The 19494-nt window shown below is 48.7% G+C and overlaps 2 protein-coding genes across 4 annotated transcripts in view; one reads left to right on the top strand and one right to left on the bottom strand.

Annotated features, from left to right (window-relative positions):
* Positions 1-19494, bottom strand: part of LOC149350602 (T-box transcription factor TBX20-like) — a 141974-nt gene that overhangs the window by 49914 nt on the left and 72566 nt on the right. For all 3 annotated transcript variants that reach the window (XM_089579653.1, XM_089579651.1, XM_089579652.1), the window contains exons 3-6: positions 6331-6604; positions 4277-4447; positions 3721-3797; positions 1547-1656 (exon numbers count right to left, since the gene is read on the bottom strand). In XM_089579653.1, the coding sequence (XP_089435779.1) occupies positions 1547-1656; positions 3721-3797; positions 4277-4447; positions 6331-6604 (632 nt within the window). The remainder of the gene's footprint in view (positions 1-1546; positions 1657-3720; positions 3798-4276; positions 4448-6330; positions 6605-19494) is intronic.
* On the top strand, positions 11045-11754 carry LOC149350603 (uncharacterized). The gene has a single exon (XM_089576905.1). The coding sequence runs from the start codon at positions 11257-11259 to the stop codon at positions 11752-11754; it is 498 nt and encodes a 165-aa protein (XP_089433031.1). The 5' UTR covers positions 11045-11256.

Raw genomic sequence — 19494 nt, 5'->3', positions numbered from 1 at the left:
TCTGGGGCCAGGAGTACATTGGCACGAAGTCCTGGATGTAAGGTGGATGAAGCAAGGCAGCCGCCCTCATTTTTTTTTTTTTTTTTTACGGCGGCGAGCAGTGACTGCAGTGGAGGATCGGTCGCAAAGCGAGAGTTGGGGAGGGGGGGGGGGGGGGACGTGGAGAGGTCGGCCGGAGAAATGTGTCGGGAAGAGAAAGAAATACAGACAGATGGGAAGTGATAACGTCAGACTACCATGAGTTGCATGCTGTGTTCAAGACTACGTAGTGCATCGAAAATCGATGTCCTCCTGGAAAAGCGGTATTCCAAAACTTGTATTTGAACGTAGCATTCTTCAAATCATTCATTTAAAAAGCAAGTTGCAGCCGAAAAGGGCAAACTTGGTGAATGTTCCTCGTATTTGGTCGTCTCCTACTCAGCTCTTGAAAGAATTACATGCGCGAGCATTCCGATGAGGGAAATCTGCCCGTCAGGCTTTTTTTTTTTTTTCATTTTAGGTGGGCATTGCCTAGGGTCACACCCAATGAAACACGTACAACGCGCCCCGTTGCTCGGCAAATTATGAACACTGCACGACTTTTTTTAAAGGGGACCTTGGTGAACACGCTGCTCTCTCCTCTCCTACGAGAAGGCTGGCCAATGATTGCACTTTTTAAACTAACGCAAACACACGCCACTGAACGAACAGAGGTGAGGGATTCCACTGAACACAGGAAGATGTTAGGAGGGCTACAGGGGTCCTTTACGCAATACAATTCAGCCTTTCCGCAGATTCGTAGGCCTGCGGCTACGTCTGTGAGCCGGCTAATTTGCATCGCGATAAGGCACATGAGTTCTGAAAGAAGACGCATGCAGGCTCACTACACACATGAGAGGTGTGGTGATCTGGGTCGTCTGGTGCCTCAGGGAAGTCGGCAAAAGTGCAAAAACTGGGCAATTACTGCGAGACGAACGCATACGCGTGTGTGTTAGTCTCGCATTCATGTTCGTTTTTCGCGCTGTTTCCTACTTTATGGCGCACATGCACGGCACAAAATACGTTTAATTTTCTCGAAGTTTAACAACGCACCGCAATGCAGAAAATGACCCGCACTATACGACGCGAAGTAAACTGATTCAAAGAGTCAAAGTGCGCTTGCGCGCGTACTAGTTGTCGCATAGTGCAGACGACCGCGCAGACAGTGCAACACTTTCTGAACATCAGAACTTGTTCCTGAGGAAGGTTACATCAGTAGTAGTGTATTTAAAGCCTTCTCCACTCAACCCACTCCGCTTCTGCTGCAGCCGCTGAACCCGTGTGGTAGCACCTGTGTGTGCAATGCCCGTCGTTTAACAACATGCATGAACGAAGGCTATCGGCTTCTTCTGCGGAATTAAAGTTTGACTGAAGAAGAGTGACTAGACTGGTGCGGCGCGGGTTTGCTTATTTTTCTTGTACTCCTTCATAGTGTAACTATGAGTTTGAAGCATTTGAAGTTTTTTTCAACGTGGATTGGAACGCGATGTTCTGGAACTCGTGAGTCAAGCATATACGGTTCACGTACCACCTGCAGTTGCGAAGAACTGGTGCTCCGGCGGTAGATCTCCGGTCATAAAGGCCCTAAACGGCGAATGTCGAAAAGCGTGTTCCCGGAGCAAAGTCTCCACAGATTCACTGAAAAAAAGAAAAAGAAATCGCATTATTAACCTCCGAGAAATTAACGCTCAGAAATGACGCTGCTATGAATGTGATTTGCTTCAGAGATGTTCCATTCGGGGAATTTTCCCTTTTTCAGGGAATTTTCGGTCTAAAACTGGGCCTTAAGGGAATTTTAATGAATTCTAAAAGGAAGGAAATTTTTTAGGCTGGCTATAGTTCATACTGGGTCGATAAGCTCCTGCAGTTAATAGAGAGATTTAGCATACCGGAGACGTATACCGGTTTTACGCACGGGAGCTGCGCATGAGCAATGGCAAGGGCGTGGTCTGGTAGGACCACTGCGCGTGCGCAACAGGCGGACGTAAAACAGGTATACGTGTCCGCTAGTACGTCTCCGGCACGCTAAATCTCTCTCATGAACGACATCGGTGACGCTGAGGACGTTTAGGCTGTCTGCCGAACATAAATATATGGATAAGAAGGCGGTTCCCTTGGGCTTCCCTTATGTTCGCGTCTCTTCTCTCTAATGCTTCGTCTCTTTCCCCTTTTTCCAATCTCGACCCGTCTCCTTCTGTTCTCTCCCTCCCTCTCCCCCGCGCAGCTCCGTTGCGCTGACCCCTTGACAGTCCCCCTTCTCTGACCATCCTCCTCTCACTAAGCGCATCCCTCCCAACCAAAGAATATCAAGGATACAGCCCTGCCTCCGGTGACAGGTTTCTCACGGTGCTGCCGCATCAGCGAAATGCGATACGCTTTGCCGGTCACCTTTATAGCTTGCAAGTTGTCGGCTTTGGACTGTCGTTCGGGGACCTATATGACATTGCTACCTTGTCTTTATTTTTTTTTCCAGTTCCCGAGGTTAGAGTTTCGATCTATTGGAAGCTGTAATAAGAAATGCATTCTGGCTCAGTATAAAGGTTGAAACCTGATTCTTAACAACTTTTTCTATTAACACGTAGCTTTAGGTGGTGACGGCGGCCTTTTCTCACGGCTTGTCTCTGCTTGAAATACGTGGTCGTGCGCGGAAAAGAAAATAGAAGCACGTGCAACGAGTAGCACTTGGCGAATTCCTGCACTTTGGTCTCCACCCTGACGAAGAGCGTGGATTAATGAAGAAAAAATACTATATTATAACGCAGGAAAATATGCACTAATTTCCCAAACTGCTGCTGTGAAAAAGTGCCCAGAATAGGGATTCGTAAGGGAATTTTTGACTGAGACATGAAACATCACTAATTCGCATATTGAGCAGCATTCTCGCAGCAAGTGCTCATCGCTTTCCACGATCACAAGTCTTACGCTCCTTCCTTACACCGTCACGAACTGGCAGTGCTCGCGAAGCATATCAATCACACGGGTAAGGCTCCTAACCTAGGCACGGCAAAGATGATCATTTGTGAGCCATGCTTGATGTACTTAACGGCAGAAAAAAAGAATAATTCGGCAGATACACTTAAGGCTGCGTACGTGTGAAATGCGAAAGAATGTCGTGAACGCAGACGTACAAGATTGGTTGCGGTTTGCGAAATGAATTAATTTCAGGCGATGGATCTATTTTTATATGTTTTTTCGAAGTACGACACTACCCACCCACACATACGCATACATACACACGCACGCATGACACCACCACCATCACCCGGAACGCTGTACGACGAACGGTTGCTTCACGATTTTGATAGGAAAGTCTGGGGAGGCATACAATTGAAGGTGCGTATGTCGTCGGTTCGAATCTCTGTCGCAAGCTAGCCTCCAACTTGACTAGCACTTGTAAGCTATATTCAACGAGAAATCGGGTGACACCATCCGGAACGCTGTACAACAAACGTTTGCGTCGAAATTTTAGCACGAACGTTGGCGCGAACACTTTTTTTTTCTGGAAAGCGGAAGCCTTCCAGAAAAAAAAAAAAATGGTTAGCAGTCAGAAAAAACTATGTTTTCACTTCACTCTGAGCATGAGGACCGCGGAAGTGCGCCTAAAAAGCTGCGTTACCAAGGCAACGAACTGAGCTTGTCCATGCCAAACAACATGCACTGCATGGGTGCACATTCAGAGGGAGGAATTCTTGCGCAGCTTACCCTTCTAGGTCTGTCAGCCTTGATGAATCTCTGAAGCCCTTTGCGAAAGGATTGCTGTCTATTTTTAGCTTCGTTATCTGGAAAAACAAGAAAGAAAGAAACGCTGCTTTAATAGATCTGCCAAAAGGCGTGCGAATGGAGGAGCGTTGCTAAATGTCGTTGCCAGAACACCAACAAAAAGTCATTTTCTTGGTTCCGCCCATCCCTGCGTATTTCCGAACCACTGCGCTTCTGTGGGTGAGATATTCTGCGCTAGCAAGTGCAGCGTACATGGTAAATTGTTACTGTTGTCATGTATGAACAACGTATCGGAACTCGAGATTTTTCACATTCCATCTTATAATAAAGCTCTGATGCAGGATACGCCTGCCTCGACTCGGAAGCCAAGAGTGGAGCAAAGTGCCCAACGGCTGTGCACACGGGCTCGCCGCATCAATATGTGAACTGATATATATATATGAAAGTCCAGAATGGTTTGCAGGCAACTGTGAGGAGGTTTTTCCTTTTTAGCGCCACCGATACAGAAGACAGCAAACGGAAAGGGGAGCGCACTCACTAGTTGGTTTTGATAGGCGGTGACGGCGGTGAATACTGTTTCCGGGAAGATGTACGTGCGAAACTGCTCCGCTTCGAGGTCTGTTATGACGGGCGGATTTGAGCAGCAGTCCGGCCGCAGCTTGACCAAGTGGATCCGTGGCTGGTACTTGTGCATCGAATTCAGTACGATCTGGAACAGACATGCTCGCATTCACACATCGCTGCGACGAAAGTAAGGTTGCGCGAAAATAGCAGCCGGCCCACTACGGGTATCTTCGGAGCAGTGTATACCTGATGAACGTCCTTCAGCCCACGTGGGGCACCTGGGGGTTGCTTTCGTGTTATCCGCATTGCATTGGGAGTCACCTGTCTGTGGCACTGCAGTAGAAGCCACGAGCACGAGGGGACATCTTCCACAAGCTTGTGTTCTCACGCGCCAATCACACCTCTGTAAGGTGAAGGCTCACGACCTCTTCTCCATTGCAATAGAAAGTTGTCCCCGAGAAACGCCTGATCTCTATGAACAAAAGAGCACGCTGTTGGGCGAGTTGGTGGTACAGGGGCGATAAAAAAATCGAATAGGGTGACGCCTATGATTGTACCATGGACGACTCTAGCGTATTTTTGTTACGACCCATGTACAAGCGCGATGAAAAGAAATGCAAACAGCAGAACGAGTAGTCGCCTAGCTGTTCGCACTTCTTTTTATTGCTACAGTACATCATCAAGAAAGGAACTGCGCAAAACAAACGTGGACGAGAAGGGGAACAGGACAGGCGCAGACTCGCAACTGATTTGATTCGGAAGTGCACACATTTTATACCTAATTCGTAGCTACTAAATCATGACTTAAGCGAGGTTCAAAACATTTTCTTTCCGATACAAGGTGAATGATGGGTCACTTACAATATCATCCCCTTTCTTGCTTATGAAAATGGCCTCGGCAAGTTCTCGTGTCACCTGGTCACGGCTCCTCCTCAGAATGTTTTTCCTAGTCAGCAAAGGATGGGCCGCCACGGTGGCTCAGTGGTTATGGTGCTCGGCTGCTGACCCGAAAGACGCGGGCTATAGACCCCGGCCGTGGCGGTCGAATTTCTCTGGAGGCGAAATTCTAGAGGCCTGTGTACTGTGCGATGTCAGTGCACGTTAAAGAACCTCAGGTGGTCGAAATTTCCGGAGCCCTTCACTAAAAGAATGTCGTACGCCAAAAAAAGGACGAAACAGGAAGGAAAAAACACAGAAAAACACAGTTTTTTCCTTCCTGTTTCGTCCTTTTTTGGCGTACGACATTCTTTCAAGACAATGTACCAACTAACCCGTCAAAAAGATCTACTACAGCATCTCCCTTCACTAACGGCGTCCCTCATAGCCTGAGTTGCTTTGGGACGTTAAACCCTATAAACCAAGCCAACCAAACCAGCAAATGATGGCATGGCATGGCATGTTACACTAGCCTTAGGGCAGGCACTGCAATGCAGGGGTAAATTAGAGCCTGCTTTGTTTTTCATCGAACTCTGGTGTTCCCTTAGCCGTTCATTTATACAACGGCCCGTTTGGCCGATGGCCACTTTCCCTGGTCTGGTCTCTGCGCGATCTCATCCGCGGAGCAAACATTTCCTGAATGTATGCAAAGTGGGAAGGACAGCCTCCCGTTTTTAGTGCGAAATCACTTCTAGCGGCACTCCCCGGGGTGTGTGTCTGCGTGTGAGGTGAAGCTTCTGAGTAGCAAGTGTAACTGGCTCACTGGCTCAGTGGACACCTCAATCACGCTGTGAGTAGGCGGTGGCGTTCATCTACAGATGGAGGCAGTTATGCGCCTTTTCTATTCTCAAAACCAGCGGAAGGTTTATCTCCGTTGATTTTGAGGAAAGGAAATGCGCATAACTGGCTCCCTGGGTCCGTGGACACCTCAAGCGCGTTTTGAAGTACGTGGCAGTGGTGTCCACCTGCAAAAAACCATGCTTAGCAATGCTAAACCGCCAGCCTTTCTTTACCAGAGCATGCGATATGCTATACTGTATAGGTGTAATGTAAAGTCACCGAAGTTATTGCGTGAGGGCGCAGGCAACTCACGTGTCCCTGCTTGTCCATCTCGTTGTTGGTGAGCTTGACCTTCTCGAAGGAGACGACCTGCTTGCGCAGCTGGTCCCCCGTGAAGGGGCAGTCGGGGTGCGCGTAGAGCCGAGCCGGCGACGGCGGGTCCGCCTTGCCGGCCACCAGCCACGACGAGCGGTGGTACGCGTACCGGTACCGCTTGTTGTCCACCGGGACGATGTCCAGAAGTACCACATAACGTCCATCAGGATGCAGGCCGTTGAAAGAAACGCGTAGCGTGGGAAACATCCTCCTGCAGCAGAACCAAGGTATGTGCGAAAAATTCAGGATGCATAACTATGGACACGTTGGGAGGAACGCTATCAGAAGTTTCACATCACGCAATAACTTGCAGTTGTCTGCCTCTCGCGTTTGTGGTTCGAAGCAGCGTAGTTTCGCGGTACAGCGCTACTGCCGAAAAAAGAAAAAAAGTAAAATTTAGCGCTGTTGCGGACGCAGCGGGGCGGCGGGCTTAGCTTTGCTTTGCGTCATTAGCACTACATACAGCTCGACAGAAAAAAAATGCTGTCGCTTGATTACACGAAGAATATAAACCGACAACATTATTCTTTTTGGTGCCTACCTATTCCTTTCTTCATACTTTCATTCATCCCATCAGAATCAGATGCCATACCATATAACCAGAACAGAGTCCAGAGGTGGATTTAAGGAGGGAGGGTGGGGTGCCCCCCCCCCCCCCCCCCCCCTTTCTCCAAGCGAGAAATTTCCCATAGGAAAACCATGCTGAAAGCTATTTTTTCCAATCAGAAAGTCTATATAGATACATACACAGATGAGACGCAGCGAAAATATTTGGTGTGAATAAAGAACACGTCTTCCTAAACCTGGCGTTTGTAAAATTATAATTACAAGTTTTGAAACGCATTCCCATGCAGTTTTTAAAAATAGGATTTATTGAGTTAGAAGAGCCCTCTTTTTCGTTATTGCATTGTCAGCGTTGTAGCGCACCAGAACACAGCTAAAACTTGCTAACTAGTAGGCTGGCTAACTAATATTGAGTAGTTAACCATTTAATTATGACTATTAGATCTCCTTATTTACTGAGAGTCGTGTAGCCCACCGTAAGAAATATCCATATCAATTTTTATAATTTCGAAAACGCAGTTACCTTCGGCGCTGTGGGCCAGAAAATTTTGGCTGTTTCGACGAGTTACGTGAACACCAGGGGAGGGGTCTCGAAAGCGCATGTAACTTGGCGCTATGTAGCCAGAAATTGTTGGGCCACAGCGCAGAGGGTAACTGCGTTTTTGAAATTATAAAAAGTGATATGAATATTACTCACGGTGGCCTACACGCCTCTCAATAAATAAGGAGACTAACAATAATAGTTAAAAAGTTAACTATTCAATATTAGTTAACCAGCCTACTAGTTAGCCCGTCCTAGCTGTAGTCTGATGCGCTACACCACTGACAATGCTATGCCGAGAAAAGTGCTCTCCTAACTCAAAAAACCTATTTTTAAAAATTGCAGAAAGCGTTAGGTGAAACATACGGTATCTGTTGGGACAAATAACTTCCTCCATCATTTTATTATGTACACACACCAATATCGCTACGCACAGTGGATGCGGCGCTACGAAATTGAGAATATATATATATATATATATATATATATATATATATATATATATATATATATATATATATATATATATATATATATATATATATATATATATATATATATATATATATATATATATATATATATATATATATATATATATATATATGGCGGTGACACCGATGGCCTGAACCGACGGTCGTCGGATAGAATCCTGCGGCTTTGAGCCAGATACGTGCTGTTCGTGCAGATGTTGCTAGCGTCGTGGTGAGTGAACAATCAAATGCCGCTGGCGCACTTAGGAAGAGAAATGCCACGTATTTGCGGCAGAAGCCAACAGAACGCAAACGCAAGGCGCTTGACGGCTTTGATGTGTAGTAAATGTCGTGATGTTGATTTCGTGGAACATATTCGCGGGTTTTGGGCGAAAATGATTAGGTCCGATTGTGTCCATAAAACTTTGTTCGCACATCTCGTTGGAACGCGCCGTCGCGCGCTATGTGCACAAAACCCCGCGATTCCGCGAGCAGGACGTCAAACAAGTGTGTACGGGATAGAGTATGTGAAATATAGGCGCCTATTAATGAACGGGGCACATGCCCGCGTTGAAGATATATAAGTCGGGAGCGCCGAGCAGCAACGTGAAGAGTTCGGAGGCGCTGAAGGGGACTGTTAGGAGGTGTCCGTATGTGAATGTGTCCACAACAAATATACATACTTTTTGATGATGTCGTTCTTCTGAAACGAAAAATTGCAGAATTCATACCTGACTTCCCAGCTAAATGCAACCAAGCTTTTATAAAAGACGCGAGTGCCCTAGCTTAGTGAAACCAACTGAGGGTTGTTCAGAGTCGCGTGGCCTAGTCTGCAGTGTTTTTCGTTCTTTAAAGTTAAGTAGTTAGTGAAGACTAATTAGCTAACTTTTTAATTTTAGGCTTGAGGGACAAAGTGTGAATGCAGAAGTTGTAGATCGTCTTGAAGAACAGCTAGCAGCGCTATTTCGATGAAGGTACGATACGATTTACGTAGTTTATTTATTAGACCTGTCGCGGTGGCTCAGTGGTTAAGGCGCTCGTCTACCGAGCCTGAGTTCCCGGGTTCGTACCCGACCGCGGCGGCCGCGTTTCGATGGAGGCGAAACGCAAAAGGCGCTCGTGCGCTGTGCGGTGCCAATGCACATTAAACATCCCCAGGTGGTCGAAATTATTCCGACGCGAGACCTCCACTATACGGCACCTCTTTCTTCTTTCACTCTCACCTTCCTCCCTTCCCTTACGGTGCGGTTCAGGTGTCCATCGAGGTATGTGAGACATACTGCGCCATTTCCTTTCCTCAAAAACCAATTTACAAATTTACCTCCAAAGAAAGTTATCACGTGATCAGCTGTTGACTCAAATCTCTAACCCAGTACGCATGCAAAGCCTAATCGAGGAAAGAATTCCGGAAAAAAATTTAAGAAAAGCGGTCTGAGACGCGTCTCGGGACGCGGAAGTGGCGCCGTTGTTACGTGGAAGCCAGTAATTAGAAAGTTAGCTATGTTTGGAGAACGAAAAAAAATGCTGCAGACAAGGCCAGGCGACTCTCAACAGATTTCACTTGGCTTCACTGGGCTAGGACACTTCGTGTTTTCTTTAAAACTTGGTTACATTTAGCTCGGACACCATGCTATACATGCCAAACAGTTTTGCTTTGTTTTCGTTTTCTTCAACTTGTGTCTCGTTCCACTTTCGTGCTTTCGCATCGAACGCGCAAAGAAGCCCCTGCGATCGACGAAGCTGCTCGCACCGCTCTCGTCCCGGCTCAGAGAAACTGGCAAGCAAACGCCGCGATGGTCAGCATACAGATGTAGTTTTTACAGCTTGTGAGTTCCTTGCAGTGACATTGAGAGTACAGGTCATCCCGTTTGATGCGTGCGCGCTGGAATTCGCGTTAGCAGTTAGCTTTACTTTACATTTTCATTCATTGTCTTCCTTCCAATGTACGCTTTGTCGATCAGTATAATTTTATTTGTGCATCGTATTCATTCAACTGTTTTCTATGTATCAGCTGGCACTGTTTTCTTTCGTCGGCATACATACGTGCTTTTTGTTTCGGCCATGCACGCTGGAATGCGCACCGCAGGCGGCATCCACGCGCATACATGAATGCATTCATCGACTCTTCGCCTTAAGTGCCGTATTTCTGTTCGTTTTTAGAAGAACTGATATACGAGTTGAGGGGCCCTCAAGCCGCAATCGTGGGCTTGAGCATGGCCTCTTCCACTTCTCTGGAATGGAACAAACCTATGTTGTTTTCCCCGCCCATTGTTAGTGCTAAATCTTCCCGTGTTGCTTTGTTGTGGTCGGCCTCTGGTGGAGTGGCATGCACATACCCACAGAAGGAGACTGGCTAAAGTGCAATTTTAACTAACAAAAGGAGTCTCCCTGCGGCAATGATGCAATCATGAAGATAATCGCACACTGGTTTAGGACCTATCCCCTGGCGCTTGCTGCAAATAAGAAAGCTCCAGATAAGCTCTTCGCAGAGAAGCAAACCGCCGACAGGAGAGGTGAAAGTGATCTAGTGATTCAATTTCGCCACATGCTTCACAAAGGTTAGACAGGAGAACCGCGATGGGCGGAAATAAATATTTAATCGTGCTATTTTGCACCGCAAGATGGGCATGGACACCTCGCATTGTCGTGAACTGGTGAACTGCATAAGCGGACACTCCAAGGGAATGCCAAATGCTGAAAATCCGCTGCAGCAAGGAGAGGCTCATGACTCAAGGAGTGCAGACATTGAAAGCGGGCTGTTGTGAAATGCAACGTGTTTGGAATAAATGGGTACACATGTCCGCGAATGGCAGACATTGCTAAAAAAAGAAAATCAGCCATCACAACAGAAGCAATGCCGAAATGTCCACAAATACCCAGTGAAAACGCACTTCTTTAACATGTGGGAATGAAAAATCAAAGAGAACGGCTCGGAAGAGCGTCCCTCGAGCCTTCGAGCGCAGTCAGGACAGAAAGGCTGTCAGCAAGTATAGTAACCTGATTAATATTGCAAGTGAAAGGCCAACACAATCGCCAGAAATTCAGCAACGAGTATAGGCGTGTAATCAGGGCCCGAAATGAGTAACTCCAGTCAAGAGCCCTGGAATAAATGCCAGTAGCTGCCGTTTCGCTTCGCTGGGAGGCGTCTGTGAAAAGTGCAGTATGCGTAGGAAAATTGTCCAAATAGTCCTCTACAAGGCCGTTTAACACATTTGCCGACTTTACAATCAGTGGCAGTGTTCTTGTCCTTCTTTCTTATATATTTTTGCTGCGACCGAGCCATGGATGGTTGTGCGCCGACGAGACGACGACGACGAAGTGCTCGAGGAGGCGCGTGCGGCGGCGGGGCTCGCGGTCTCCCAGCGCGAGAGTGCACGGGGCGTTCGATCGAACCGGACGGCGTCGGAGACCATGGGCTGCCGGAGGTGGACCGCGCTGTCGGCGCTGGTGATTCTTTTCGTCGCGGTGGCCGTGCCCGTCATGCTGGCGGGTAGCGATGCACCGGACGAGGAGCAGCCGGAGCAGCCGGTCGTCTCCGCCGAGCAGGCAGCCAGCGGGGCCAGCATGGACGAGGACGAGCGGCCACAGGAGCAGCCCCCCGATCAGCAGCAGCAGCAGCAGCAGGAGCAGGCGGGCGAGTCCTGGGCCAGGGGCGAGGGGATGCAGCAGCCGACGGCCTCCGCTGCCTCCGCCTCCACCGCCACCGCAGCCGGCGTTGCCGACAGCTGCGGTGACTGCTCGGGGTTTTGCGAGGCCAAGAGCTCCGACGATGACGACAAGTAGGTCTGGTAGGCCTCGCTCTAGGCCCCAAGGCGCCCGGCTTTGGAAGTTGTGGCTTGTCAGCGCTGGTGCAGCACGCTTCAGCGCACGCTTAGGCAGATCGCACCGCGGTTCGACCAGGTCGAGGTCATTTTACAGCAGTTGCTGGAGGGGGCTTTATACGATGTAAATGGCATCGTATGTCGTAACTGAAATCTCCCGCCTTCAACCATGCGCAGCGTTGCCCAGGCTGGCCTGAGCCGTAATGAACGTGTAATGAACCCCCCCCTCCCCCCCCCCCCCCCCCCGTAATGAACCCCGCCCCCAGGAGAGGGCGAGAAGTTCGTTCTCGGGAGCACTTGCTGTCAGTGGCTTTATGCGGGCGTAACTTGTTATGCACAAGTCTAGCCCACGACAATGCGTTCTTGGGGCCGGCTCCTTCGCTTTCGCACAGGGTGCTGATCGTTGAATCTTCTTGTCAGCGACACTATCGCACGGACGCCACTGAGTTTCTGCCAGCGCCTTCTGGCTCCGACAAGTCAAGCCTAGAGTGCCTCGATGCGGGCGCTCTCCCCCCCCCCCCCCCCCCCCCCCCCCCCCCCCCCTCCTTGCTCCCGCTCCCGCGCATCGAGGCATCCTAGTTAAGCCAACACCTTCTAGAGAGTTCTCCAGAAGGTGTTGGTCAAGACCGTCCTACGATTGAGAGAGAGGGGAGGGGGGTGTCACAAAGTGTGTGCATGCCTTATTTTTCTTTTTTCTTTTGCGACCGAAGTGGCCACGGCTGGCCACGGCGCCGGTTGTATGCGGGCATGTCGCGATGCGGCGGCGACGGTTTTGCACCCCTCGCGGGGCCAGTTGACCACTCGCGACACTGGAGGGTAAAGGCTACTCCGCCCCCACCCCAGGATTATCGCCGGGAAGCGAGCGCTTGGCCGATGTAGGGACGGGAAGTGGCCGGTTGAATGCCCGTAGCACCTCTCCCGACCTTGGCAAGTTAGCATCGCTTCTCGTTAGGGCCGTAGCTTTCCCTCGTGTCCCCTTCAGTTTCCTCGTGTTTCTTCTCCCCCCTTCTCAGCGTCTGTAAACCGTTAATGCACGGGGCCTTGATTATTCGTTTGCTTTTTTGTTGTTGTTGTTTGTCACGAGAACGCGGTGGCGGGAAAACCGCGAGCCGGGCAGTTGGCTTGAAGATTTCGGTGCGTGCGGACGTGTGTGAGGTCAGCCAGGGAAGTGGTCGGCAAGCGAGCTAAGGCGGGTGTCTGACGCGTAGAGCGCGGCGACGGCGGCCCCGAAGACGCGTGACCCAAGTTCGCCCGTATCCGCAACCCCCCATCAGCCCCGCGCTCCTCCGCAGCCCGACGCTCCCTGCGACCGGACCTTGCCACTACGCAGCTAAGCCACCGTTTCAACCCACTCGCTTTACTGTTTTCTTTGTCCTGTCGCTCTTTCTTCTCGTAGCCTTTTGTACAGTATTGCTTTGTTTTGATTTTTTGATTTGATTTGATTTATTTGTTTCCTTTCTGATACAGAAAGAGGAGCAAGAGCAAAAGGCGGAACGCCTGACGGTGGCTCTTGCCCCGCATACAGTTTGGCACAAACAGTCATTTAACATAGTTTTACACAAAAAGTTCCACACCAAGGTCTTCGGGGGGAAATAAGAAAAAAGTCACAGCACTGAGGGAAAAAAAGGGTAAATAAATTATGCGAGAAAAAAAAAAGAAAAAAAAACGCGTATGTAACAAACAATAGACCGTGCATGCCAACACAGAATACTTAGTACAAAGAAGCACAAGCAAGTACACAATTCTGAAACATGGTTGTTGCAAGTTTAGCAACATGATAGCAAAATCATAATAGCAACACACAACAGCCAGCAAGGTTCAAAACGATAATGCACTCCCAGAAAATGAAACTATGGACAGAAACATCGCAGATTAATTGAATTCTAAGTTATTTTCGAGCAGCAGAGCTTTAAGCGTGTTCTTAGAGACATTAGCACTCAGATCTGTTAATTCTTGTATTTTGTTCAGAAGGTTAGCTGTTTGATATTCAATAAGTTGTCGCCCATAATTCGTCCTTACTTTGGGTGGCCGTAATGTTTCCCTACGAAGTGAGTATGCAGGAGCTGCACTAGTTTCGTACACTGTAAAGCTTCGCTTTTTTTATGTACTGAAATAATTTGAAATAATAAACTTGATTGGCCTTTAACATTTTATATTTCAGAAAAAGCGGTCTTGTACGCAGTAATTCCGGTGGGCCGTGATATTGCTCAAACATTCTTAACACTTTTTTTTGCAGGCTAATTAATCTTGTGTAGTTGTGACTTGTAGTAGTACCCCAAACTAAAGCACAGTAGGAAAGCTTTGAATAAAAGAGTGAGTAATAAAGAACAGTCCGTAACCATTGAGGGATGAGTGGGAAAATCTTAAAGAAGCAGCCAATTGTTTTACTAAGGTCAGCTATGAGGCTGTTCACATGAGAATTCCATGATAAGCTTTCCTCAAACCACACACCTAAAAATTTCTGGGCTTTGACTTGAGCTATTCCTTTACCATCAAACAGAATATCTATGGCAGAATTCCTAGGCTTGTTTAGTGGTGCAAACAATATGTATTCGGTTTTCTCAATGTTCAAACATAATTTATTTGTGCTTAACCAAGTAGACAAGTGGAGCAAATAGTTATTGACAGCAAGTTCAATTTCCGGGAGCGAATGGCTAGAGAAAAAGACGTTGGTATCATCTGCATACATGATCAGTTTTGGGGTATAAGGGATAGAGCATAAATCATTTATGTATGTTATGAACAGCAAGGGCCCGAGAATAGATCCCTGTGGAACGCCTCTTTTAGCTCGCAGAACTGGAGATGTATATTTATGAAAACTGACATATTGATACCGGTTTGACAGATAGCTTTTTATTAATACTAGTGGTATTCCGCGGATCCCATACCTGTTCAGTTTAACTAGGAGGACATCGTGACACACAGAATCAAATGCTTTGCGTAGATCTAGAAATAATCCAAGCGTATATTGTCTTTGTTCAAAATTTGTTATTATCTCATTCTTTATGTTAAGCAGGGCTATAACGGGCTGTATAGTAATCGCCCTGATGTTTCCTTCTATGTGTTAATTGTAGTGTTTGTGTTCTCATTCTGTGTTCTTCGCGTCGCGCTTATGTATTGACGCTACTTTGTTGGGCGTAGTGTTGTAACTGGTTGTTGTTATCCGTTGCCCAAGTAAAGATTCTTGCTTGTTAATAACTTGCCTACGCCTCATGCCTCCGGTCAACGGCTAATCAGGCGTGGCGCCTATCGCCGGTCAGCAGTCGATCCTCATCTTTTTGCACGCGGGGTGGAGACGTTTGTCGCTCCTCCCCCTCCAAACTTACGGAGAGTGCAGTGGTGGGCAGGTTGGCCCGATTAATTATAATTTCGGCGCCAACCAAACATCTAGTCGCCCACAATATCGTGACAGGGGGAGAAGCGACATTGCAGCCATGCCAGCAGCTCGCACGATGATGTAATCCACTGTTCCACATAAGTGATGACACATCGCGACGAGTAAACGAATCGAGACGTCCGTATTTCATCTCTCAAGTTGTTTGCAGCACTGTGAAAGGTAGAGCTCTCACGTCCAGTCAGGGCCAAGGAGCAGTGTTGTGACTGATCTTTCAACAATTATTGCAGTAACTGAAAAAGGTCGTTCAGGATGTATAGAAAGTACGGCGAGCGTTTCATCTACTGCTTAAACTAGGAGAGAAAGTCTGCACGAACACAGCACTGCGGAGGCCTGCTGCGAAGTGGTGCGCCGCCATCCGCAAATTTTCGACCGCCGATTCGGCCGAGTCTCCTGCATGCAGTCATGGCGGAGCCACCATTCGCGGGGTGAGGGGCGCGGAGAAACACGTTTTGTAGCGCACGCCGTCCTGATTTAGCTCATATCGCCGCATCCTTCTGAGTATTTCACAAAGCCGTGTTCAGACGCATTTGGTTACGTTGCCAGTAAGAGAGTATCCGCTCTAGCCACAATGGCCGCCACTTTGGCGTACATGGAGCACGGCGAACGGTCGCGCGCATGTCTTGCACCTGCTCCGGCCTGCACCGCTGAAGCAGCGCGCTGTACAACCAACTGCATGGCGCACGTGACGTCACTCGAATACCCCCTACACAGTAGCCAAAAGCAATATCCGCCACTTATCTTAACAAAGCTTTCTATACGATTCTGTAAGCCTACGTTGTGCCAGGCAGCATTAGCGTTGCACATTGGGATAGATTCAAGCAGTTCTAACACCAGGTGCTTTTCCTTGTTCTCTACCTTTTTTTTTACAGGTGATAGAACATGTTACAAAATCGCTTCCGGTTGCTGAATGGAGTCTCCTCATCAAGCTGGATCGTGGATAAACGGCCACCCACTGCCCGCACCGGCAGACGTCTAAATTGCTCTCCGGCTCACGCCCCCCACCCTACACTGGCCTGTGCTACATGCAGGAAATCCCAGCCCCACTGTCGCTGGTTGTCCCAACATTGTACTGTTTGAGAGCGCAATAACTTGTGAAAATAACTCAATAACAAGTCTGTGAAAACTTGTCTGTGCCTTTATTTTAAACCTCTGCAACTTAAATGCATACCTACTTGTAAATGGTATAAGACACGGTGCGGTACTGTATGGTGTATATATTGTATGGTACGGCGTCACTCATAGCCATGAGTCGCTTTGGGACGTTAAACTCCCATAAACCAAAACTGTGGAGGGCTCCGGATTAATTTCGACCACCCTGGATTCTTTAACGTGTCCTGACGTCACGCAGCATTCCGGCGTTACTGAATTTTGCCTCCATCGAAATACAGCCGGCGTGGCCTGGAGTCGTTACTGAATTTTGCCTCCATCGAAATACAGCCGGCGTGGCCTGGAGTCGATCCTGCGTCCTTGGGCTCAGTTGCCGAAGGCTCTACAAGCCACCGCGGCGGGCGCCTCTAAATGGCGTATTTTCAGCCACTAAACCGCCGCACGTTGAGGTCGACACCACAATGATGAAACTGCTGAAGGAGTTTGCTTTTTATGCATTTACTTAGCAACGAACATGGACACAAATTTTGCAGCACAAAACCATAGAGGGAAGATTCGGCTTTCGAGGCATGCCACTTAATTTAAACGTTCGTCTATTAGGCGCTATTGCAGTGGCGCCGGTGTGCAGATATAAGCCGCGGGAAAGCAGCTGCGCAAACAGAGTGCACGAAGGATGAGCGACGCCAGGAGTTTGGCAGCACAGAAGCAGCGCGTCTTTTGCTTCTCTCTGTTCCCCACCACGGTGCGCGCCTTTCGCGGCTGCACGGCAGCGCAGTGTGCAAACGAATTCTGACACTCTGCTGAGAGACAAGGCCTTTCGACAGCGTACCCGTGCTATCATCATGAAGAGCAAGTGGCCAGCGTGCCGCGGAAGGTGCGGGACGAGGAGAAGCCATTAAATGGCGCAGGAGCAAAACAAATGGGCAAAAGGAGAAACAAAGAACGCACGGGAGGTGGATCTTCCACCAAGAACAAAAGCAGGCACCCAGTGCAGCCAGGCGCGCGAGCAGGGCACGTCAACCGTGATCTCTTCACGTCGTCCATCAGCGCCAATTTTTGCGTAACTGTTGCTTTCGCTTCGTCGCTTGTGTTTTCATTGCAGGCGAGCCACCCTTCCTCCCCGCTTATTCCCCCGAGTCGTCGTTTGTGCGGAGGATGTTATATGCATATCCGTCACATTGCGTTTGCCAAAAAAAAAAAAAGAGAGAGAGAGAGAGGGCTCGCCGTATGCGGCGCCCCGCGCGCTTTCGTCCCCCGTCCTACTGCGCGCGCTTCTATTTTTCTTCTCTTCGCGCCATCATCCCGCCACGAAGAAAAAGCAGCCTTTGACGCTGAGTGCTCGCTGGAGACCTGCAGAGTTTAACGCACACGTGTTGCGGCCGCGCGCGCACGCACACTGGCGCGTGCCATGGGACGCGGCAAAGCACCGGCGGCGGCTGCCGCCTGCATGCGGCTGCTGCGGGTTTCCTCGGCTGCACGCGTTTTCCCGAACGTGGACGCTTGGCCTTTTTTTGTGGGCGGCGGTGCGGGCTCTTTCTTTTTCGTTTCTCTCTCCCTCTCCTTATACACGCCCGCACGGCTGCATGAATTATTTAGGACGGGTAGCTTTTGACGATGACACTGCGTGGAAGTGCGTGTGTATACGCACCACGCGGCGGCGAACACAGACGGCGTCCCAGTTTAGCTCGCAGAGATCCCGTCGCTTTAAGGTGCTGCGCGAATGAAGACGGCTCGTATCGTGCTTAAACTCAACTCCCTGCGTCACTGGCCAGTGGTGCATGCAAAAAAGCCTTTGCTCCGTATCACTGTAAATTTTTTTACACCATTTAAGGTGTAATGCAGTCTCAAGGCTAACAGCCTGTGAGTTTTGTAGCGTCGCTTGACGGTGGCACGTCCACGCTGAGCGAATACCCTGTGTTTGGCGACGTAGGACGCGTGCTGCGTTCTCTGCAGCGTTCGGTGTCCCTCACAGTGCGCAGGCCACTGCTGCAGCGGCCTGTGACTTCTTCTTCTTCTTCTTCTTCACCTCTTTATAATGGCACATACCCACGTGGGGGGATTGGCCAAGGCGTAGTGGTATACATAAGAAAATTTTCATAGGATTAAACGTGAATTTTGAAAAATGTATTCATGAAAAACGACAGAAGAATATTTGAAGTGAAATAACAAAGAACATTTTTGCGAGAATAATAATAATTAAAAAACAAAACAAAAAAAAACTCCGAGACTTTTAAAGGAGTTAGCAAATCAACCTACCAGTTGCAATTATGTAATCATGTAGATTCCCACAAATTGAACTCAAAGCAAATCCTTTGGCGCTCGCTCCGAACGATAACAACACTGGCATAGATAACGGGAGCCCTAACCTGGAGAGAGGAACCTCCAGGTAAATCTTTCTCTGAAGTGCGAACTTCGGACAGTAGAGCAGGAAATGGTCCACAGATTCAACGACCCCGCATGAGTCACATAGGTTTGTTGGAGACCACCCACATCTGCATAGGTATAAATTTAAACTGGGAATCCTGCACCGCAGTCGCGTCATTGATACCTCACACTGCCTGGTTTTACACGAACGGACGTTCCATTTATACGCTAAGTGCTGATAATCAGCAGTATTTAGTAGGGGATCGCGTAACCTGGCTGATATGTGTTGGAACCGCTGAAACCTGGAGATCGCCAGCAGACTGAAATTCGGGACGGGATGCGTTACTGGCCCGTCAAGAGCTGACCTTGCTAAATAATCAGCCACCTCGTTGGAATGAATGCCTGCATGACCAGGAACCCAGACAAAACGGACCTCCTTTAAAGTGGACGGGACAAAAAATCGCAGGAAGCGGCACAAAAAATATTTTTGGGAAGTTTCAAGGGAGACTAAAACTGACAAACAATCAGCCAGGATGATAACGTGAGATACATGACACGGAATTTTGTGCAGGGCCATTCCAAGAGCCAAAAATTCCGCAAAGAATTTGGGGATATAATCTGGGATGCGGACAGAATAGCTCCATGCCAAATCCTGCGAAAAGATGCCAACTGCAGCTTTTTGGCCGCTGACGGAGGCATCAGTAGAAAGCACCACATGATGGGGGAATTCCGCGTTATGACCAGAAAGAATGCCGTTTAAAATGTTTGTGGGCATGTGTTTCGCATGAGATGGGAAGATGTGGTCAAAATGGAATTCCACTGCTGCCGGCGTGT

This window comes from Amblyomma mixtum, chromosome 3, assembly GCF_055824585.1.
Source record: "Amblyomma mixtum isolate Tamu chromosome 3, ASM5582458v1, whole genome shotgun sequence".
Classification (NCBI taxonomy): domain Eukaryota; kingdom Metazoa; phylum Arthropoda; class Arachnida; order Ixodida; family Ixodidae; genus Amblyomma; species Amblyomma mixtum.
Note: the sequence above shows the minus strand (reverse complement) of the source record. Positions and strands in the feature narration are given on the sequence as shown.

Excerpts from the sequence above, each read along its gene's own strand:
- LOC149350603 (XM_089576905.1), top strand. The coding sequence starts at position 11,257 with ATGGTTGTGCGCCGACGAGACGACGACGACGAAGTGCTCGAGGAGGCG.